This window comes from Electrophorus electricus, chromosome 5 (genome assembly GCF_041902795.1).
Source record: "Electrophorus electricus isolate QZ-2024a chromosome 5, ASM4190279v1, whole genome shotgun sequence".
Lineage (NCBI taxonomy): Eukaryota > Metazoa > Chordata > Actinopteri > Gymnotiformes > Gymnotidae > Electrophorus > Electrophorus electricus.
In genome coordinates this window covers 2,432,828-2,454,937 of record NC_137501.1, presented here as the reverse complement: position 1 = coordinate 2,454,937, position 22,110 = coordinate 2,432,828, and the positions used below count along the sequence as shown (strand labels likewise).

At 42.9% G+C, this 22,110-nt stretch overlaps 1 protein-coding gene across 9 annotated transcripts; it reads right to left on the bottom strand.

Annotated features, from left to right (window-relative positions):
* Positions 1-1,696: 1,696 nt before the first annotated feature.
* Positions 1,697-21,652, bottom strand: dnm1b (dynamin 1b). 9 transcript variants are annotated; one of them, XR_014123949.1, is made up of 22 exons: positions 21,255-21,651; positions 18,822-18,895; positions 18,492-18,641; positions 18,132-18,335; positions 17,632-17,730; positions 16,947-17,107; positions 16,543-16,685; positions 16,276-16,411; positions 16,061-16,128; positions 15,627-15,765; positions 15,391-15,477; positions 15,172-15,242; positions 15,006-15,057; positions 14,476-14,487; positions 13,464-13,577; positions 8,996-9,105; positions 8,502-8,613; positions 7,816-7,986; positions 7,418-7,659; positions 7,026-7,223; positions 6,145-6,588; positions 1,697-5,308 (listed from the first exon to the last, which is right to left on the bottom strand). XR_014123949.1 is itself a non-coding variant. In XM_081714975.1 (22 exons), the coding sequence occupies exons 1-21, from the start codon at positions 21,413-21,415 to the stop codon at positions 6,160-6,162; spliced, it is 2,526 nt and encodes an 841-aa protein (XP_081571101.1). In that variant the 5' UTR covers positions 21,416-21,651; the 3' UTR covers positions 1,697-5,308; positions 6,145-6,159. The 9 variants fall into 9 exon arrangements, 7 of the variants coding, with proteins under 7 accessions (XP_081571101.1, XP_081571102.1, XP_081571099.1 ...); XM_081714975.1 differs by having other exon boundaries at positions 6,145-6,181; XM_081714976.1 differs by having other exon boundaries at positions 1,697-3,678; positions 6,145-6,181.
* Positions 21,653-22,110: the final 458 nt, after the last annotated feature.

Here is a 22,110-nt window from a genome sequence, read left to right as displayed (position 1 = left end):
CTCCAGCATGTAAGTAAACTTCTACAGACCTCTACATTTAGGGAAGAAAGTCGTGCCTCGTTTGTGTTCCATCAGACATTCATACCTATGTATTAAGATGTCTCAATGCGCCTGATCCTCTGTATTTAAGATGCAGCAAAAAAAAAAAAAAAAAAAAAAAAAAAAAAACAACGGTAAAACTTAACGTAACCGTCTAGATTTACTATAACCATTCATGAGGTCAAGACATGAATTATTTTTGTTGTTGCTCTGAAAATCTAAACTCAGAAAAAATGTAGACGTGAAGCAATAGCATACTTTTTTTTTTTGTCAAAGCCGCAGCTGGCAAATAGCGATGTTAATAAAAGAATACGCATTTAATGTATTCTGGGAAGAAACTAAATTACCCCATTTACTTGTTGGGGCGCCAGAATTAGTAAGCGCACAGTGACCGTTGTTGCCAGGTATCAGTAAAGAATTCTGTATCTTCTTTTCTCCTAGCTCTCACAGCTGAGCAGTACTGTGTAAATGTTTTGTCCCAGAAAAGATTTCTTCTCAAGTAAACTTGTATGCAATCCTGAATTTCTGAATTTCCCCTCTAGGACCAGTCTGTCTTTCTGTCTTTGTGTCTGTCTCTCTTTCTCTTTGTCTATCTTTGTAATAGTGTTATGCTTAATTCCAAACTACTTAATTCCAGACTATTTACTTTATCGCCTTATTGCTATTTCCCAATTCCATGGGTTTTTCATCAGTATCTGAGTTCCTACATGTCAGAGTACAAACAGTACACAATGTGAAAACACACCACAATTTAATCTCAAAGTGCCAAGTCTTGACCAGCTATTAGGGGTTTTATACAATGGATGACAACGTCAAAGAGCGGAGGTCATCCCTGAACAAGGATATAACAATACATGGCCGCTATTATTATGTAAAAACACTGGTCACACCCTGCTTATGTGTTATGCAAGAACCTTTGACTATCAAAGGTTACAGAGCTACAGAGGATCCCATCCTGCCATGCATAGGAACACACCAACCTGTGATAAAGCAGAAACATGCTCTTCTGATCATTCTCTGAGTCCCTTTTCCATAAAAACTTGGCCCAGTGTGGCTCCTTCACAAGACCAGGGTCTGATCGCACTTAACTGTCCTCGGGTCTTCTGAACGGGTGTGATTGAGCAGGGTTTTACTGGGCACTCCTCACCAAAGCTCAGTAGTTGAAACGCATTTTCTAAGAACTGTGCCTCACTGTGCAAGTATGCCATTGGAACCAGATGTAGTGTGTATGCTCAGTGTTGCATTTAGTGTGGTAGGAATCTTTACTGTGAGTGAAACTGCCATATAAAAGTACACTGTACATCACTGTTTTATGCACTATATTATTTTGTATGAAATCGCTCGCAGTTTACTCAAAGCTAATAACATAGTCATGGACCAATTTCAAAGATTTCTCAAATTGGTTGGGTGGAGGGTTAATTACTGGAGTTCCTGTTCTTCTGAACTCCATAGTCAACTCCCTGGAGGTTCCATGGCATGGTGAACTGGTTTTGAACCTTAAATGTTGCTTGAGGCCTTCATCCACTCTGAAGCTCCTCGGATGGGAACAATGCACATTATACGAATGCCTGCCTCTAATTTAAAATCAACTAAAGGTTCTAAGACCCATATTTGTGTAATATTGCACACTGGTTATGCAGTTAAACACACATGCACACATTGTTCTCTTCTATATTTTAAGTTCATCACAAAGCATTGGCCTGTTTCTGCAGACCAGACCAATGGCACTAAAATACAGAAGGCAGCAGGAAGACACAAACATTCATACTATTTGTTTAAATATGATCACTTAGGCCTCATAATATACACAAATATCATTCATCTCTTTACAGTCTCTTCTTTGAGTTTGTTATTAGATACTTAGTTACTATACAGTACCTGTGGACATAAAAGTAACAGAAGCACAATTCCCAGAGATGCACCACATACATACACACCAATACATTACGAATATGTGTATAACACTAAAAAATAGCAAATCATCTAATACAATTATTGGTTTGCTGTAGGCATTGTCCAGATAATTCTTCATTCACCTTCGCAAATTTCAATTAAGGATTTTTCAGCTGCTACCATTTCTTCTCATCAAAATTCACTTTAATAAATTATTCTGCTCATGTTTCATGTTTCAATTTAAAAAGCATATAATTTAAGAAACGTCTTAAAAGAAACTGAATAAATCTCTCATTTTGACTTCAACATAATTCTAAAACAATTTCTCATTCGGACACACATTACACAATACATATTCCAACATATTTATATCCCTTTGAAAGAAATACAGGATCAGCTAAAATTAACATGCAGCAAACAATGGAAGAAAGTCAGTAGGTACAGTGTGGCATGATCTCATTTGCATAATTCTAATCAAATCTTACCGGCTTTGCTCTATCGTTACAAGAAAAAACTCAGAGTATCACAATGTTCATCTTGTGTGACTTTGTAATAGACACAAAATCTCCTGCACAATAACATTGTCTGCACCACAAAGTGGATCAGTCCACTTCCAGCACCTGGGGAGGGGGCATGAAAACTGTTGTTCATGCACCCCATATTCGACCAAAAAAAAAACTTAACCCAGCAAAATGTGGTATGGGTACACCTTAACATGTCAATATAGAACACTCAGACATGATCTATTGTGTAAACACTGAAACACAGCACACCAGCCTTAGTACAAATAACACTGGGGCTGAGCTGACATGGTGATCCCAGTCCACACAGGGCCTTCAAACATAGACACCCTTAACGACGTGGGTGAGGTAGGGGTGGGCAATATGACAATGTCTTACTGTTAACACTAAAAGCTGCACGGTACACATCTATGACCATATGCTAGATATCGTCAAAACCTCTACAACACGGACTTGGTTTACAAAAAAGAGATTCAGTCCAATTGTAAATAACAACCAACAGGGTCACACATCAAATTGAAACTGAATAGCAACAAGCATTTCATTGCATTTTATCTTCTTCTTCTAATTATTATTGTTTTTTTGTTTGTTTTTTGCTCCTTTTCCCTGTTATCCCAGAATCCCATTATTCTTTTTTTTGTAAAAGTCGTTGTACTGTAGTTTTTCATGACTTTTAAAGAGCGGTTTTGCTTGAGCAATGTAAATTTCTTTTAAATTTGTTGGTGAACCACACAAAAACATCTGTCATGTATTGTGCAAATATCTTCATATATTATCCTTTATTTTTGCCATATCACCCACCCCTAGTATCTTAGGGCACAGTTAAAGATATTTCTCAATTCTCCCATAATCCCTGTACGGGTCACCCTGCGTCTCCTCTACATCGAATCACGCACCACCTGCTACTACTGTCAACTGACATGGGATCCAGAAACAAGCAGTTGCTCAGTGCCTACAGTTCCTTACTTTTGTATTTACCTTCTCAACATCCTGTAAGTCAGAGGAAAGACAGTAGATAGAAAGAGAGAGAGAGAGAGAGAGAGAGAGAGAGAGAGAGAGAGAGAGAGAGAGAGAGAGAGAGAGAAAGAAGGAGAGATGAAGAAGGAGGAGAGGAAGGGAGAGGAAAGGAGAGAGGGCCAGAGAGTGAAGAAGGGAAGATGAGCTTTACGAGTCAAACGAAGGGTGTGGGCTCTCTCCATGTGAAGGACTTCCTTTACTTGGACGGCTGAGAGAGTGAGAGAATATAGAGCGAAAAGAGAAATAAAAGTGAGAAAGAATAAAGCAGTGACTTAGCCTCCAGCCATCTCTATTTATTGCTTCATGTCTTTTTGAATGTTTCCTGCAACTGTAGTATTTACCACTTCTAATTATTTGTTTGCCATCATTAACTTGAGGCATTCATATTATTGTTGCTTTACAGGCTTTCAAGTTTGAGGTAACTTTTAGAAGTTACAAAGACTGGCTGTATGTAGCAGCACAAAGAAACGTAAAAATTATTGTAAACAAATGAATAATACAGTGAATGAATAAAACAAATATAATAATACACTGGTTTAATAAAAGGCGATTATTACTGTTCATACACTAATGCTGTAAACGCTTTATGTTCCACAAACTGCCCCAACCTGTCCAACATTCATAAGCTGTGACAGATGAGGTGCATAGTTAGTAAACACCTTTTAGACTGTGGTTATAAGAAATCGTACTTTGGCAAGTATTTCTTAACAAAATAAATAAATAAATAAAGCTGACATAGACTTAAAAGACCTACACTTAAATCCGAGCTGTCTAAACAGTCCAGAGACAAATGCTTCTTCCAGACAAGTGTTTCCCACTCAGTCGTTAGGGCCCTTACCACCAAACAGACATTTCTTATATCTCAAGACAACTGTACCACAGTGTTCATGATTACTTGGCTGAGGTCTGTTGGGAGTTGGCAAGAAGCAAAAATGTGAGCATCGTGTTTGCATTTCCCTGAAGCCTGAGTTGAGAAATTGTTCTAGAATACGCAGTGCCTTAAACGAAGTGCAAGCCATCAAAGCCGACGATTAGTGGCTACACGGTCATATGCAAGATAGGATCAGGTTTTAATCCCAGGGAAGTGTCAGTGAATCAGTGAGAGGGGGCATCTGTGTGCTCAGAACAGCATGCAGATAAGACCTGGGGGCACAGGTGGAAGGGTCATTCTGCTAAAGACCTCCATATAGCCTAGTCAACTAGCATTAATGGACTTTTTAAATGAAAAAGTAGCTACACAACTGTATGTTTGTCAGTTGATGTTCCTCATTGTGAAATATTTTACAAAGAGTTTATGCTGGTAGTGGAATATACTGATAACTGTACACATTATAATGTGCAAGACAAAGTCATCTGTAAATGTTAGAACCATCAAAGTGTGCTTTAAATGGCATTAACAGTATTATTTTCTGCTCTGTGTGTGATGGTTTAGAAGATAAGTGCGCATTTCAGTAAACATGTGCATGTAATGTTGCATCCATGGGCTATGCAACAGGAATTGTGTGTGTGTGTGTGTGTGTGTGTGTGTGTGTGTGTGTGTGTGTGTGTGTGTGTGTGTGTGTGTGTGTTTGTGTGTGTGTGCGTGTGTGTGTGTGTGTGGGTGTGTGTGTGTGTGTGTGTGTGTGGGTGCGTGTGTGTGTGCGTGTGTGGGTGTGTGTGTGGGTGGGTGTGTGTGTGTGTGTGTGTGTGTGTGTGTGTGTGTGTGTGTGTGTGTGTGTGTGTGTGTGTGTGTGGAGCAGAGGCAGTAGCTGTCCTCTGACTGCAGGATCCAGGGTCAGTGGTCTGTAAGGGAATCTGTGGATCTGTTGGGTCTGGCTGAAGATGCTGGTGCTCGCCGACTTCAACGATGGCAACGGACAAACGCAAAAAAAAAACAGAAGGGACAAGACACACTATCAAGGACAAAATAAACAATGCTAACAGTGAACACGCAGACATAGCTTACGGGTCTAATGAACATTCAACACACACTGAAAATGAAAACAGATAACCAAAGTCAAGTAGCAAAATGAATTAAACTTGTAATCCATGCTATCGAGCCAGCATGTCTATGCGCTACAAAAGTTCACCACTAGAGGGCAGGTAATTCCAGAGTTCAAATGTTATAAGTATTATTAGTTGGGTACAAGCTTTAAACTGTTATTTACTTCAGCCTTGCTATTGTATTCTACTAATAAGAAGCATTTTTGTCTTAAAATTAAATATGCATTTCCAATTTTTTAAAGAACATTTGCCATTGAAACTTGCCATAAGTTTGTATATAAACATATCTTTAAAGGACTTAAAGGTTTGTATATAAATTTGCATGTAAAATCTTGAACTGTTCCAAATGCCTCATCTATGGTAGCTTCAAAATATGTAAAGTTACCAACTAATATGCTCAGATACACAGGTCTGTATTTCTGCATAATAATAATATAGTCTACACAATATAACTATAAACTTCTTTCTTCAAATGTGTCACAATTAAAGTATTCAAAGACACCCAGTAAAACGGTGAAGCTGAATAAAGCTTGTCACTTCCATCTATGGAATTGACAGAAAATGTTTACTACTGTAGTCTGCAAACATTTTATTGTGCCAGACAGATAAGAGATGTAGTGGGGGATGGTTAGAGATGAAACCATGCACAGGGATGTTCATGTTACACTGGAACAATATGCATCAGACATACCATTTGTGGACCTCCTCATTGGTCACTGATAGAAATTCTGAAAGAATAACCGGAGTCATTGTGGGAGGAGTTTAGCAGGACTAAGATTGGGGTGAGACAGAGATGGACCGATCAAAGGGAAAAACACGAACAGCTTTCCTTTTAAACATGCCTCTCTGTCTCTTACCGTTCTTTATTACATTCTAGCACTTCTTTTTACATTTTTCATTTACTTTTTCGACTACGTGCGCTATCAGAGCATGATCTCACAAAGCCAATATTAGTGACTGATCAATGACTTATCAATGACTGAACATGATTTGTCCTAAAATGGGGTGTACAGCAGGAATGACATCACTGAGAAGGGGTGGACCGTTCGAAGCATGAGCGACTGCAGCTGATGTGTTTGAGGGATGACTCATGAGTTAGGGCCATGTCCTTAAGGAACCTGAGTGATCCGTACAGCTGAGTGACATCGACATGGTGACATCGCAGGAAAAAAGAGGGAGGAAAGGGTGTTAGTGATTCTTTTATTCCGGTGTGAAAGGAATAACGAATAATAAGTGGAGCAGGCCGGGAGGAGTGTGAGGAGGAACGTTTGTAGATCATTGCTCTCCGCACCAGCAGACTAGTTTGGGTTCATGCCTTTCAAATCTCACACAAAACGCTATAAGGAGCTTGAAGTGTATTGCCGTCTGTCTGCAGTTATAATAACCCTTACTGAGCTTTGTACATTAGCAATCACTGTTTACTCTTAATTCTGTACACGCATCAGTGACAGTAAAGCATTTTTCATAATAAATAGTCTAATAGCTATTAAAAAAGATACTTATTGGATGCCTTGTTATATGTAAATGCATAACTACATCACTACAGTGGAAGTGCTCAGCTCTGGGACTCACCTGGGTACCCCCGGTGGAGCGCGGTTGGGGCGAGATGGGACCTGTGGTGGTGCGCCACTGTGGGGGTCTGGAGAGGCTCCAGGTCTGGAGGGGACAGGTGGAGCTCCGGCTGCAGGGGGTCCTGGGGCAGTACGACCACCAGGACGGGGTGGCCCAGGCGGAGCCCGACGCTGAGGCGTGGGGCTAGACATTGGAGACCTGTGCAACATTACTTCAGTGTTTTATTTACCTTTACTCTTTAACCCTTATCAGGTCAAAGCACACTCATCTATACTATATATATATATATATATGAAAACACATATGCTATGCTAGTGTACTAATATTAGTAATTGAACATTTTACTACAATGACCTCTTTGATTAGCCAGCTTGCTTTAGCTAAAGCCACACCTGCGTCCAGACGGTCCTCCCTGCACCTGCAGCCAGGAATCGTCGACGGGCGGGGGCAGGGAGGTGGAGACCGTGGTGGTGCTGATGTCTCCGATGATGCTGAGCGCCTCCTTGAGCGCGTGGTACATGCGCAGCATCTCGTCGCGGTGCTGAGCCTGCTCGGCCGACTCCTCCATCAGTGTGTTCTGGTCACCGCAGGAGTACAGCTGCGCCAGGAGCTCCGCGTGGATGAACTCCTTAGTCTTCAACCGACAGCGGCAGGTGGGAGAAAAACTGCGTTACTTTTGAAACCTTAGAACATAACTCACGCGAAACATGGGAGTGAAACAAACCTGGAGGCTTTAAGTAGAAGGAATGAATTAAAAAAGGCTGGAAAAGAAATGGCCACAAACACTTACGTTGTTGATCATGAGGTGCATGATGGTCTTGGGCATGAGATCGCGAATGGTCTTGTTGACGATGGCCATGTAGGAGTCCACTAAATTGCGAATGGTCTCCACCTGCCTCTCCAGCTGGGGATCCATGGAGTGCATGAGGTTGTCCGAACTGTTATCCTCACTTGCCTCGCTCTGCCGCCAAAACAAAACGTCAGCGTAAAGACACAGAGGCAATGCAATGCAACGCAAGTGCCAAACCCGTCTTGGTAGCATCCACGTGATGTGGCATTTCTTGGAAGAGTTCATATACAAAGGTTACATAGAATGTGCATTACAGGATCAAAAGCTTCATTAGTTTTGTTGCTGTACAGTAATTAGACGATTTCTTGCTAGAACTGAATTAGATAAGGACTGTTATTATTGCAAAGCAGATTTGAATGGAGGTCTGTGTTTACCTTCTCTTTGTCCTTTCAATGAGCACAAGGGGACAGCAATAAAATCAAGGTCATATTCAAAACAAAGAGTTAGTATGGACAAAGCAGTGTTGGTCATGGCAACAGTGAGTGCAGAAGTAAACAAACATACTACAGTATAAAAGCAACTGTGAAGCACTGCAATGCCACAGTAAGAGTCCTTACTGGTACTGAACAGTATCAGGTCAGAACAGACAGAGGAGAGCAGAACAGACAAGTGGAGGTGTGGCGTACCACGATGCGTTCTGGGTAAACACCGGCACGCAGGAAGGAGGCCTTCCAGCTGTCCACTTCTTCCTGTGTCTCACAGGCAAGCTCTAGCTGCCTGTAGTCCTTGTACACGTTCCTGAGTTGAAAGAAGCATCACCGTCACGGTCATGAGGGTCCCGCCATGTTCCCTGATAGTTGCTCATTACTACTGAAACTGAATGTTCCAGTATGTCAGTATGTCAGAGGTCTTATGGTTATGGATGGACATAATACATTTATTTATTTGCAGTGACTTTCCAGGACTTCTTAAGTGCAACAGTAGCAGATGCCTTAAACAATTCATTTCAGCTTCAGGCTTAATACGGCTCCAAAAAAAGGCTCCTTAGGTTTTATATACACTGTGACTGGTTTCCTGGACACATGTTAAAGCTAGTCCTAATATATCCTACAGCGCCAATGCTGAATCAATTGGGAATTCTTTTTGTACTCGGGCTTAAACTTGCTGGAGGCACACTGACCTTTGTTCGGTGTTGAAGAGGGCAAAGATGTGCTTGCTGGACATGAAGCTCTTCTCGATGTCTCTGAGCTTCAGGTTGTCTACGGGAAGCATGTATTTCTTCTCTTTCTCCTGTAAAGGAAATCAACATAAGACAGCAGAAGCGAGTATCGTGCTGGCCCGGAGATTTGGAGAGTCACGGTTGCTACGTTATTAAACATCACGTCGGAGTCGTGGTCTCAAGCCATTTTCGCTCCGCATGCAAAATCCCACAATAGTAATTACTTAAGTAACTATACTATTCCTGAATAATAGCCTTTTATGAGATTATTGTGCTCTAGATTCTGGTTTCCACTGGCACTAAGCATAATATTATGTTTGCTTATAAATACAATTGTTACACTTTGAGAATCCATAAATAGTAAGAACAGCGTACTTTTAAGTACTGACAGGTATCTGCTGTCAATCATTACTGGCAAGTGAAGAGGAACGATTTGGTGCTCTTTGAATGCCTGAATATGGCGACGGAAGCAGAGATCCAATGACAAAATAACAGTGAAAAGGTATGAGAGCAGTATGAAAGCTGCCAACCTCAGGAATGCACCCTAAATACAGACCAGTCACAGGAAGCTTCATGAGCAACAGTGAAAATGTGCTAGAAGTATGACAGAACCTTTTTTAAAAAGGAAGCCATAAATCATCATTAATTTAACAATGTGATGATCCTATTACATCTGAGATTTTTCCTACAAGGGAAATTTTACTCTAAAGAATTTTTTATACTATTATGCAAATCTCCAAAAAGCCATAAAATTTAAGTAACTCTACAGTGTGCTACTCTAGGCCAGCTTTCAAATGATCTCCAGTAAATCTCAAACCAGCTTGTAACATCAAGCATTTTTGCTTGCTCAATAAGTGTCCAGTAATAATACACAAGTCTCCATAATAACAGCCTCTTGCAGAAGATGACCGGTTTCAGGGATTGTAAAATAGGTTGAATCATAAGAGCCACAAACCCAGAGAAAGTGCGTCTGACTTTTCCTCCTTGGCTGGGCACTATAAAATTAATGACTATATTTAGCTTTACTCTAAAATAACTGCATGTTGAATTACTCTACATTTCACTAGCCATGGTTTTAAAGTCAGAGGCACATTTGCTGTAGTTCTTCTTCTAAAGTAAATGGTGGGTTTTTTTTTACTGCTGTTTCTTTATTTTAACCTTCTCAGCTGTAAATTTCTTACCGTAGCCTTGCACGAAAGAGGCACTACAAAGATGTTGGTAAAAAACCAACAAGATTATTTCAAGCATTCACCACAGTGTCATGGTGCTTTTCCGACCATTTCTTTAAACAGCCAGGGAGTTCTGACAGCTAAATAAATACAGGGTATGCCAATCAAGAAAGAAACCTCAAAATTGGCTGAGGGTCTTTAGCTTGAAATGGATGTTGTGTCTATATGCGCGAATGGTTCACTACAGGGAGAATTCTCCCTTTTCATACTGCCTCTCAGTTCTCCTACCAGGGGCTCTTTTGAAACTGCTAAGCCCCCAGTTCTTCTACTTCCCTCCTCCCTTCTGCCATATGTAATGCTCACATGCACTGTCAACAGGCTACAGCAGGAAAAGATTTTAGGGGGATGAACTTTGAATTTGTAAGGCTCCACCTATGCTTTAGAGAAGTGTGTGTGTGTGTGTGTGTGTGTGTGTGTGTAAAACCCAGTATAAAGAGCTCTTTATGCAGCCTGAGGAAAGGAAGTGAGCTTCAGAGGAAAAAGCAGTATGGAGAGAGGTGGAATCCAAAGGTCTGCACATCTGGAGATACTACAACTCACCCACCATGCCAAGAAAGTCCGACATTCCTTAAGTCAGCCTCTCCACCCTGATCTCACACACAGCGGGAGGGAAATGCACACACACGTTCGCCCGCTCTCGCTCTCGCTCTCTCTCTCTCACACACACACACACACACACACACACACACACACACACACACACAGAGACACACACGCGTGCGCGCATGCACATGCACATGCATACACACACTCACACACACGCACAACCAATGACCAGAAACACATAAACACGCAGGCTAACGCCAGCCTTTCTTCTGACAGATCTTCAACATTAGTCTGACTTGCAAAAGAGGCCAGTTCTCACTTCCTGTTGACCTCTGACCTTACACTTCCTGTTTAATGAAAAAAGAAGAGAAAGACAAACCCAAAAAGGGGGAACATATGCTCCTCCCCTCCCCTCCCTTTTACTTCTCCCTTTTTCCATTTCTTCCAGAAGAAAATCTGCCACGTCGATTCAGCAAAATCTACACTTGACCTTAAACGAAGAACTCTTTGTCCATCAATGATAAATCTCCTATAAATTTTTATTTTGATATACGAGCAGTTTCGCTGTGTTAAAAGTTTTTAATGTGTTGTCATGGGATTTTATTTTTTGCTCAAGACCATTTTGTGATTTCACAGCCTCTGTGATTTGATGGCGATTTATGAGCTGACTTGGGTGAAGGAGCCGAGAGAGATGGGACTTCATACCACCCACGTTCCTGCCTTCGCTCTGCACCTTCAACAAACTACCACCACTCAGAAGACCCTCCTCCTCCACCCCCCACTCCCAGCGACCCACCCACCGCTCCCTCGCTCACTCACTCGGACCTCCACCAGTGCTCCGCCACAGCGAGAGAGAAGGAGAGAGGGAGGGATGGAGGAAAGGATGGATGAAGGGAGAGGAGAGGAGCAGAGCAGACATCTGATCGCCGTATGCCAACGCCATTTGGCACAGACGCCGGGGCCTGGAGGTATCCTTTATAGCCGTTTCAAGTACTTATGGTCTGCATGTGGGGAGATGGGGTTTGAAATCACAGGAGACGCTGCGCTGGACAGATGATGGATGCTGTCCAGCAGACTAACTCAGCCTACTGTGCCAACAGAGATATGAAGACATTACTGATACACTCACATGGCTCAGCAGGGTATCAGCAGGGTATCAGCAGGGTATCAGGCTTGTCGTGGTCGCCTACACCTTTTTTTGTTTCTCAATGATGTAATGCTTTCAGGACCACTCAAAATTCACAGATCAAATCTTGCATTATTTTGCAAGTAAAACTTGCATTATTGCAAGTAAGACATGCTATATGACATATAGAAGAGTGTTTTGCATTATAGGGTAGAGTGTGGTGATGCATCTGCAGTTCAAATCTATTATGTTTCTTACCAAGCTATTTTTGTAAAGCTCAAATTAATTCCATAAACTGAAGTGAAATTGATCAAATTCAGAATAATGAAAATCTGTAGTTAGTTACGTGAATTGGGGTGTATGCTTCTCTGTGTTTTTCCATGTGTATGTATGTATCACATTGCACGTATTGATTCTTCAGTGGAGAGTAACATTTCAGAGTGGATGACCCTGCGAGACCTGGCCCGCCTGCCCAGTGTTCAGACTACCTGTTCAGGAAGTAATGATTGTACAGTAGTCTGCACATTGGTTAGGCTGACCAGCGGAACGTACACCGAAGCTCACTGCATTCAAGCCTCTGTGTGTGTGTGTGTGTGTGTGTGTGTGTGTGTGTGTGTGTGTGTGTGTGTGTGTGTGTGTGTGTGTGAGTAGGAATGATGGTGTGACAAAATTGTTAAAATAAAACTAAATAAAATTAATTCATTCTTGGAGAAAAATATGCTTAGCTGTGTACTTTTTTTTTTTTTTTTACATCGCCTGAGCCATAAAGGTATCTCCAATCCTACCTCTGCAGTCATAGCCATTTCTGGTTGTTTTACTGGCTAGAATAAAAATAAAAAATGTACTTTTTTATCATATCCCCTTCAGGAACATTCCCCCACTTGCTTCTAGTTTAGTTAGACTTTAGGACGTTTTGGCCTGGATTCAGAAAGGCCTGGGGAAGTGTTGGGCTCCAAGGCTCCAAGTCTGGTATGTATGGTAATGAAAAACAGATGCCCCCTCCCCAAGGCCCAGCGCAGCCCCACTCGCCTCAGCCAGGCCTTCCCTGGTTCCATGCCTACCGTCTGGGGCAGAGGGTGGGGGGTTGGGCTGGGAATCACTGGAACCCCATCGGCACACGTGCTTCATCGTTGCACCGTATGACCGCCATGCTACGGCGCAGCTACGGCTAAGGATGAAGCTACAGCAAATGCTTTGGTTCCTGCACAAAAGGGTTTTTTGGGGGGGTTGTTTTTACCCTGCAGCATCTGCCCCAGCTACCCATCGCCTTCAGATGAGCTGAACGTTTTCCAGAAAGGCAGTCTAATCAAAACAATACATTAAGGCCAACGCATTAATCAAGGGTGAAACTGGCTCCCAGACACACAGTCTAAATAGAGCTGAGCTGATGGCAAAAGGGCAACTAAAAGCCCTCGCTGGCGCTGAAGCATGAAGTATCAGAACCTTCACGTAAACATGAGATGATTTAGTGACTTCTGGGAGGACCTCAGCTAAAGTTTCTGATGTATTGGGAGGCAGAGGGACTCACCTCATCATCTTTGTACCAGGACAGGGTCTCAGCGGTCAGCACGAACCAGTACTCCTTTGCTCCCCCCTTCATTATGCCAATGTTGTTGATGGTTAGCCAGCCCTTCCTAATCACCTATACACATGCACATTAGAGACGTTTAAGGCCACTGAAGGCCATAACACTGTACTGCTCTAGTGTGTGTGTGTGGGTGTGTGTGTGCGTGTGTGTGTGTGTGTGTGTGTGTGTGTGTGTGTGTGTGGGTGTGTGTGTGCATGGCATTAGAGTGAGAGAGAGAGAGAGAGAGAGAGAGAGAGAGAGAGAGTGTGTGTGTGTGTGTGTGTGTGTGTGTGTGTGTGTGTGTGTTTGTGTGAGTGTATGTGAGTGTGTGTGCATGGCATTAGAGTGAGAGAGAGAGAGAGAGAGTGTGTGTGTGTGTGTGTGTGCATGGCATTAGAGTGAGAGAGAGAGAGAGAGAGAGAGAGAGAGAGAGTGTGTGTGTGTGTGTGTGTGTGTGTGTGTGTGTGTGTGTGTGTGTGTGTGCATGTGTGTGTATGTGAGTGTGTGTGCATGGCATTAGAGTGAGAGAGAGAGAGAGAGAGAGAGAGTGTGTGTGTGTGTGTGTGTGTGCATGGCATTAGAGTGAGAGAGAGAGAGAGAGAGAGAGAGAGAGAGAGAGAGAGTGTGTGTATGTGTGTGTGTGTGTGTGTGTGTGTGTGTGTGTGTGTGTTTGTGTGAGTGTATGACATCAGAGAGAAAGAGACACAGAGAGAGAGAGAGAGAGAGAGAGAGAGAGAGAGAGAGAGAGAGAGAGAGAGAGAGTGTGTGTGTGTGTGTGTGTGTGTGTGTGTGTGTGTGTGTGTGTACCAGGGCATGGACAGACCCTGGTAGCTGGTATTTTATATCAAATAGCAGCAATTAAATATGGTCATGGAATCTTTATTGCAAGTGTATTGTATTCATTCACACACACTCTGGTCCATTAACAAACACGCGCGCACAGACAGCTCACAACCACTCTTTGCACACTTACCATTATCTCATCCTGAAGTGCCGTTGCCATAGCGACAGTGGCAAAGCAAAAGAGGGGGTTTAAGAGAGGTAATTAGATAGGCTGAAAAAGACGGAGCACAGAGAGGAGAGTGGGAGGTGTGGGACAGACGAGAAGAGCAAACAATGAGGCAGCTAAAGGAGAAACACAGTACAGGTACAATGCACTCAGTCAGACCTTAAAAACCAAAGAGCCGGAGAGCCAAACGCAATGCCCCTTATGATGCGCCCTGATGGCTCAGGAATAACAACTCGCCACAAGTTGGACATATCACCACACGGTTATTAAGATATCAAATAGCCATGACATTTGGACCATCCAATTTGAATTTGAGTGTACAATCCATTGAGTGTACACCCGTTTGAGTGTACAATCAAGGGTGAAGGAATGTGTCAGATCATGGGCTGAGTAGCCTCATCTTGACCACAAGTGTGGCGCAGGCAGTGTGCCAAGCGCTTCACTGAGAGTGTGTGTATGTGTGCGGCCCATGGGGGTGGGCTGCTCCTGCCCACCTGGTTCCCTGCTGCCTTCTTCTTACTCATCTGACTGCTTCTCTGCTGGGCACTGAGGAGGAGCAAACACCACCTTCAGTAAGTGTCAACCAATCATAGGCCGCAGCACCGATGCTTTGGCTAAAAGCAAAGACAAAAAGTCCGTGACAAAGGTACGCTGTCTTACTTAGCGAAGCCGATGAAATCCTCATGGTTGGTGTTCATGTAGGCCAGCTCAATGTCAATGAGAAGCATTACCTGTCGGCCAAAAGACAAATGAACCGTGCCACCTGCAATTGCACGTATGACCGATACCATTTATGTGATTCACTACTGATCCTGTCTTTAGCCACAGTGTTCATAGTGTTATAATCCTATGGCAGATTAGGCACATGTTAAATCACACCTGGTCTTTGGTGCGACTCTCTCTGTCGCGAATGTGCTGTGTAACAATCCTCTCCATCTCTTCTCTCAGCATTGGGTACTGCGCAAGCTGTAACAGCACAACGCACAGACCTCACCATAACACTGCCAACTACATGCGAATGGATGTGGTATTGCGAAACTGAACATAAACGGCAGGGCAAGCTGTGAAAATATCCTAAGAACCTCCAATGGCTGGACGGTCAGATCCAGGCTTACCTTCTTAGTGCACTGCCGGACTGTATTGACCAGCTCAGAGATGACAAGGTCCACGCATTTCTGACATGGCTCTTTGATCTTAGCAATCTGTCTCTTCACAATCGTCTCGAAAGCCATGTCTGGGGTAAAGAGACCAGTCCTGGGCAAAAAGAGAGACAGACAGACAGACAGAATCATTTTGTGATAAAACCCCTTCCCAGCATCCTGTCGCCATGGTAACACTATCGCGTGGTCACTGTGAATCCCTGCTTCTTTTGTGTTCTAGTAGTCAACAGTTTGTTTGGGCAAGTTGTTTATTTATTTTGTAGGTTTTAGAGCTATGCAATATTGGATCAATGAACTCTGACAAGCTGGAGCAGGCAGTGTGTGTGTGTGTGTGTGTGTGTGTGTGTGTGTGTGTGTGTGTATGAGCATGTGCACAGCAGACTACACACCTGATACCATGGATATTCTTAATAGCGTAGCTGATCTCCTTCCGCAACTCTTTCTCATCAAACTCCATCTACACAATCAAAAGAGAGTGAAGATCTGCAGTATCACAGGTGCCAGTTTCCATAAATGTAATGACATACTAACAAATCCAATTTCAGATATAACACCCCTCCCCCTCCCCCACAGAACTGTAAAACCACATTATAATAGCTGTCACCTTGACAAGTTCAAAAGGGAAGCGTTCATGAAAGATCCGATTGATCCGGGCTCCTCCGGAGAGCTCATAGGTGTCGATCTGATCACCAGAGCCCTCGATGCACTTCTCAAAGTCCACAGCAAACTGCTGGACCATCCTGCCGAGAGAGAGAGGAGCTGCTCACTCACTTGCCCCTCACTGATATGCGCTTGATAGCGATGTATGGTCATGTGTGCCGTTCACACACTGCTGGGCACGTTGAAGCCTTGGTACAGAGATCCAACTCACTGCAACAGAGCCTTGGTCTTGCGGGAAGGGTCGTCCGGGCGGAAGTTCTTGTACCCTTCCACCTCCTTCTCAATGGAAAGCAGCTGGCTTTGTAGCTTGTTCCTCAGCCCAGGCAGCGTGTCTCGAATATGATTGGTCAGTTGCTATACGTAGAAAGGGTCAGTCATTCAAATTAGGAGAAAGATAGTGACGTACTTTATTATGTGGTGCTTTATGATGAGTCTTATTGGAATGCAAGTACAAAGCAGGTTTCTATCAAAATATGTTTTCCTAACAATTTTGCTTTCAAAAGAAATGTACCTATACAATTAATATCCACCCATCTACATAGAAATGGTGTGCATGTAAACCTAACCTAAGTCTAATGAATTTGTAAGTGTGAAGGTATTCCTAGGGTATCCTACCTGATTGAGGACTTTCTGCAGGTAAGGGGTACCCATACGGTCAGCCAGGTGCCGATAGGCTGGGTGGCTGAGGAAGAACTTCCTCTCCGCTGCCATTGCAGCACAGATGTCTTTCTTTCCATCAATATCCTTCTGACTGCGGTTCACTACCCCAATGTAGCCTGTAGGGGGCATTAGACCATAAACTGGGCCTCAGGCCTCAATGTAGCTGTGAATTTGTTTTTCTAGCAATGGGTCTAATGGCCCTAAAAGCTCCTCTGTGGCACTTAGTTACTCTGCCAACAAGGACAGCATTTATAAAAGTACTCAGTATTGTTTTTAGTATAAATTTATAAATATGAATGAAAAACATTCATATTATTCAGTATATTCTTTGCAAATGTACCAAATATACTCACCAGAAACCAACTGTAATCTCTCTTTTCCTGCCCTGAACAGCCTGTTCCATAATAATGTCTAATATACTGCATAATGAAGAGGCATTTATTTTCTAGAGGACTAAATGTGATACAAGAGAAAAATTGAACAGTACAGTTTTTCTTCACAGGTTTGATCACCCCAGAAACGACTGGAGAGGGGGCTAATTCCCTGATGGCTGGATAAAAGGGCATCTAAATGACTGCTCTAAAATAACTCAAGAATGACGCACAAATGAATGTGATGGCCTCTAATGAACGAGGCTTACCTCTGCGCAAGGGCAGAAGCTTGTTCTCCAAAATGTCTCGAGCATCCGTACCCTCATCCATAAGGTCCAGTTTAGTGATCACACCGATGGTTCTCAGGCCTGGACAAAGGCAAACATGCACATACGCAAACCCGAAGACTGGCCAAAACAGGTTCATTCAAAAGAAGTATTAAGTATCATTCATTTTACAACTACAAACGAACTAAATATCCTTCTGCATAACCATCTTCTATTTCGCAACATCAGAGACGTATCAGGCCAAGGTTTTTGACTGGGGGTCATATTAGTATTGTATGATTAATGAAGCCCCTTTAAAAATAACACCTCTTTGGCCTTACCCAGAGAATGCACTTAAAAAACAGAGGGCCTCCACTTTACTTCTCTATTTTCATGCATCCATCTGACCCCTTCTGACCACTTAGGGCTAGACCAGCAGTTTAGATCAGGATACATTACATGGAGGGATTTGAATGAACACACTGTACAGTTTCAGCTCACACCTTGAATGTCCACTTCCTTGGCAATCTTAAGAGCGTCTGAGTTGGCGAGGTCTGAGTTGGCAGGGGAGACAGCCAGAAGGAGGCAGTTCTCCTTGGTAACGAACTGCATGATCATATCCCTGATCTGGGACTCGATATCGGCTGGCTGGTCACCCACTGGTACCTTGGTCATCCCAGGCAAATCCACCAGAGTGAGATTCAAAACTGGAGGGCAAGCAACATGGGGTTCATAAGTGCCTGCAGCTACTGAGAAAGTATATGTGTGTGTGTGGGGGGGGTGTGTGTGTGTGTGTGTGTGTGTGTGTGTGTGGGTGTGTGTGGGAGGGGGGGTGTGCGTGTGCATCTTTTGTCATGCCTTACCATTAGGGGAGTAGACTCTCAGGTTAATGGGTACTGGAGAGATGCCCTTGTTCTGTCCGGTAACACGGTCAGTCTCGGCCTCGATCTCCTGACGCACCTCATCAAAATCAGTGAACTTTTTCCCTTTGCAGTGCAAGAACTCAGCATACTCTACAAATCAGGAATTTGTAGTCAAGTGAAAAACAACACTACTTGACAAGAGAGTGAAGACAACCAGCTCACTGTACTGTACACCACAGTATATAAATGCTTCACTTTAACAGCCACTGTATGCATCATAGGTGTACATATTATTATTCAGGTCACAGCAGAGTCCTGATTTATTGTTACCTGTAGGACAGTTAATAAGCTGCAACACCAGGGGGCGCCGAGTGACAATGCCAGAACCACGGGGGAGAAAATCCCTTAGAAGAAAAGAAACAACGATCATTCCTTTATATGGGCAACAATCAATGTAGGGGCAGATACTGAGTACACTGTGACTGCATAGTGAGTACATTATGGAGCCTTTTTTTTTTTTAAAGAACTATGACAGATGAATGTGAATATTATATGAAATATCTGCTTGAGCCAAAGTTCTGGATGATGCTTTTGGAAGACTTCTCAAATGGTACAAAGAAGTAAAGGCTTACACTCTATTGCATGTTATGATCTAATATTAAAAATTAGAAAATGGGACATTCTTAGTATTTAAAAGCTGTATAAAAAACACTAAAATAAAATGCTGCATTTTGTTTACTTTGGGTCTGTTTGCATCTTTACTTTGGGGCTGATTGGAAGGGGTGTGTGTGTGTGTGTGTGTGTGTGTGTGTGTGTGTGTGTGTGTGTGTGTGTGTGTGTGTGTGTGTGTGTGTGTGTGTGTGCGCGTGTGCGTGCTTGTGTGGGGGTGGTGTGATACAGATGGCAGGCATGAAAAGACCAAATCTATGTGATGTATTTTGTTATACATCCTGAGCATGGCATACAAATAGTTTTAGGCATAGACTGCACTGCTCTTCTGGGGTGTAAAGGTTCATTTTTACACACTCACTTATCACACACATACACGTTTACACACGTGCAGGTCTGCATATATACACACACACACACACACACACACACACACACACACACACACAGTCGTATAGAATCGTGAGAAATGCTTGTTTGTTCCTCAATCTAAGGATGACTGCATGCTAAAAATACATGTGACACATAGCGTGAATAACTATTTGTCATTACAAGAAACCATCACAAAACCTTACCTAAATGAAGCAAGTCTACATCACATGGATATTAGTAGCTAAAAAGGAATGTTATTGATTCACATGTCGTAAATTAGTGGCAAGTCTGTACTTGAAACAAGCTCGCTAAAAACGCAACCACAAACAAAACAACCGTCCACAGGCGCCAACTTGATCTCCCTCCTTTAAAGTAAACAGCGGCGCGCATTGTCGTGTCAGTCAATAGGCCCGATTGTAACAGAACAGCATGACAAACTCTTCAATAGCCTACACACAACGTTCACAGTCCTGGGAAACGCGTACATCGCGCAAAGGCCTCGCTGAATCCGAAGGGTACAATGGGAACCCAGTGAACATCGAGGAGAGCAGTGCACGTCACGACCCGAGAGCCGAGGCCATGGTGTCGTGCTGCGATTTCTCAGCTGTGGCTCAGAGATCGCACTGCTCTTAGGAGGAGCTGACCGATCGATGCACAAGGAGGTGCAAGAAGCCGTTTGTCCGTATGAAGCATATGTTTCTGGGATGAGTCCTGTTCTCTTATTATACTGTAAGCACTGTGAGCAAAAGGAAAACGTTCCTACAGTCCTCTGTTAGGAAACATGTTAGGATTATTAATAGCTGAGACAAATCTAAATACAGTCCAGTTATCGTGGTTGCTTGTGGCATCGTGTCTACACAACTGAACGTTTTAGATAAAGCCTTTGAAGAACTGTCCTTGGTCCTGAAACCACTGAAGCCCTATCTCGCTGAGTCTCTTTCAAAAAGATACTGGCACATACCAAATTGAAATGGGAAGCCTAAAAGATTACTTGATGGCTATCTTCCTTTTTCTTGTTTGATCAAGCAGCACGCTTGATTCATCAGACTGACCACCACGATGGCATCAAACACGTTTTAAAACGTGCTGAAATCAACGAAGGGGCACTAGCTTCAGTCGAAACGGAAGAGCCATGTCCCTGAGGTGTGCAAGTGACGCAGAGCGACGCCCAGTGTGGGTTCATACGCATGCATCGAGCGGACGGTAATTCCTTTGGTTTATTTCAATTTCGACATCAGGAGATTGCCCCAGAACGACTTGTACCGTTACTGGTAGTCTTTTCCTTACTAGTTAAGTAAAAATGTTTATATTTACTATTACTGCTGTAAAAGAAAAAATTAAGGAGACTGCAGTATACACAACATTCGCTCCTTGAGCTCATCAGGCAGTAGCCAACAACAGATAGGCCTGCTTTCAATTCACAAAAACATTTGGGATATCGATCAAAGATGCGCAGGGAGAATTCAGTGACATATACTCCGAATTGAAATATGATATACTCGATTATAAGATATTAAAATAACCTAAATGAAAATTTGTCCAGGCAAAGGATCGTCATAAACTGACCATGATCTCTGTGAATTGAAAATAAATAAAAACCCACGTTTAAACAATATCGGATATTTTGCAAATCCGTGGACAGGTTATTTATGTAAAATCCATTACTCCAACATAGATATTCCTCATTCGCCAAAGGAGCAGCCTAAGGGAAGCATCACTTACTTCCCTACGAAGTTCTCCAGTACCGAGCTTTTTCCAGCACTTTGCCCACCAACAACTGCGATCTGAGGAAGGTCCAGGTTGGCATTTTGTCCGATTGCCGAGAAGGCATCCTGTAGTTTGTTTACCAGAGGAATCAAATCCTCCATTCCCCGGTTGCCCATCTTCACTGGTGAATTATCTTCTGCTTCGCACAGAACGGGAGAAAGGGGACGACCTTTTAGCCGCGTTTTTCCGGTCTCTTTCAGTACGACCGTGATGTCCAAATACCGTCCAGTTTTTCAGGTTTGCGTGCACCTCTGAGGACTGACATATCTCAGACGGCTAGTCTCTCTCTCTCTCTCTCTCTCTCTCTCTCTCTCTCTCTCTCTCTCTCTCTCTCTCTCTCACCACAGTTATGTAGTCAGAGATGATGCGTTTCCTCCCAGTATGTGTGAGGCCGGTTGTGTACACAACGCGTGCCACTGGGGGCGCAGCGTCAGGGAATGTCACACTATTCTGGGAAACTGGTTTTCATTCAAATGTAGTTGTGTGTCAGTGAACTACATGAGTTTGTAATTGCACTTTATTTGTAAAGCAAATAAAAAGCATTCTTAGGGTGAATATTTTGCTTGCTTACCAGTATTATTCTGTATAGAATGGAGCCTTGATTCATCTGCGCTCCAATCACACCATCTAGTGGTGAAATTGTGATTTTTTTTTCATAATGCAACCCATTAGAATGTATTGTGTAAATTGCTGTATGTGAAGTGACTGAGAACACATTATAATACTAACTGTGTTCATTACTTTGTTAGTATGAACATTTATTTATTAGTAAGTTCATTTTTTTTGTGCGTGTCAGTGTTTATCTCTTACA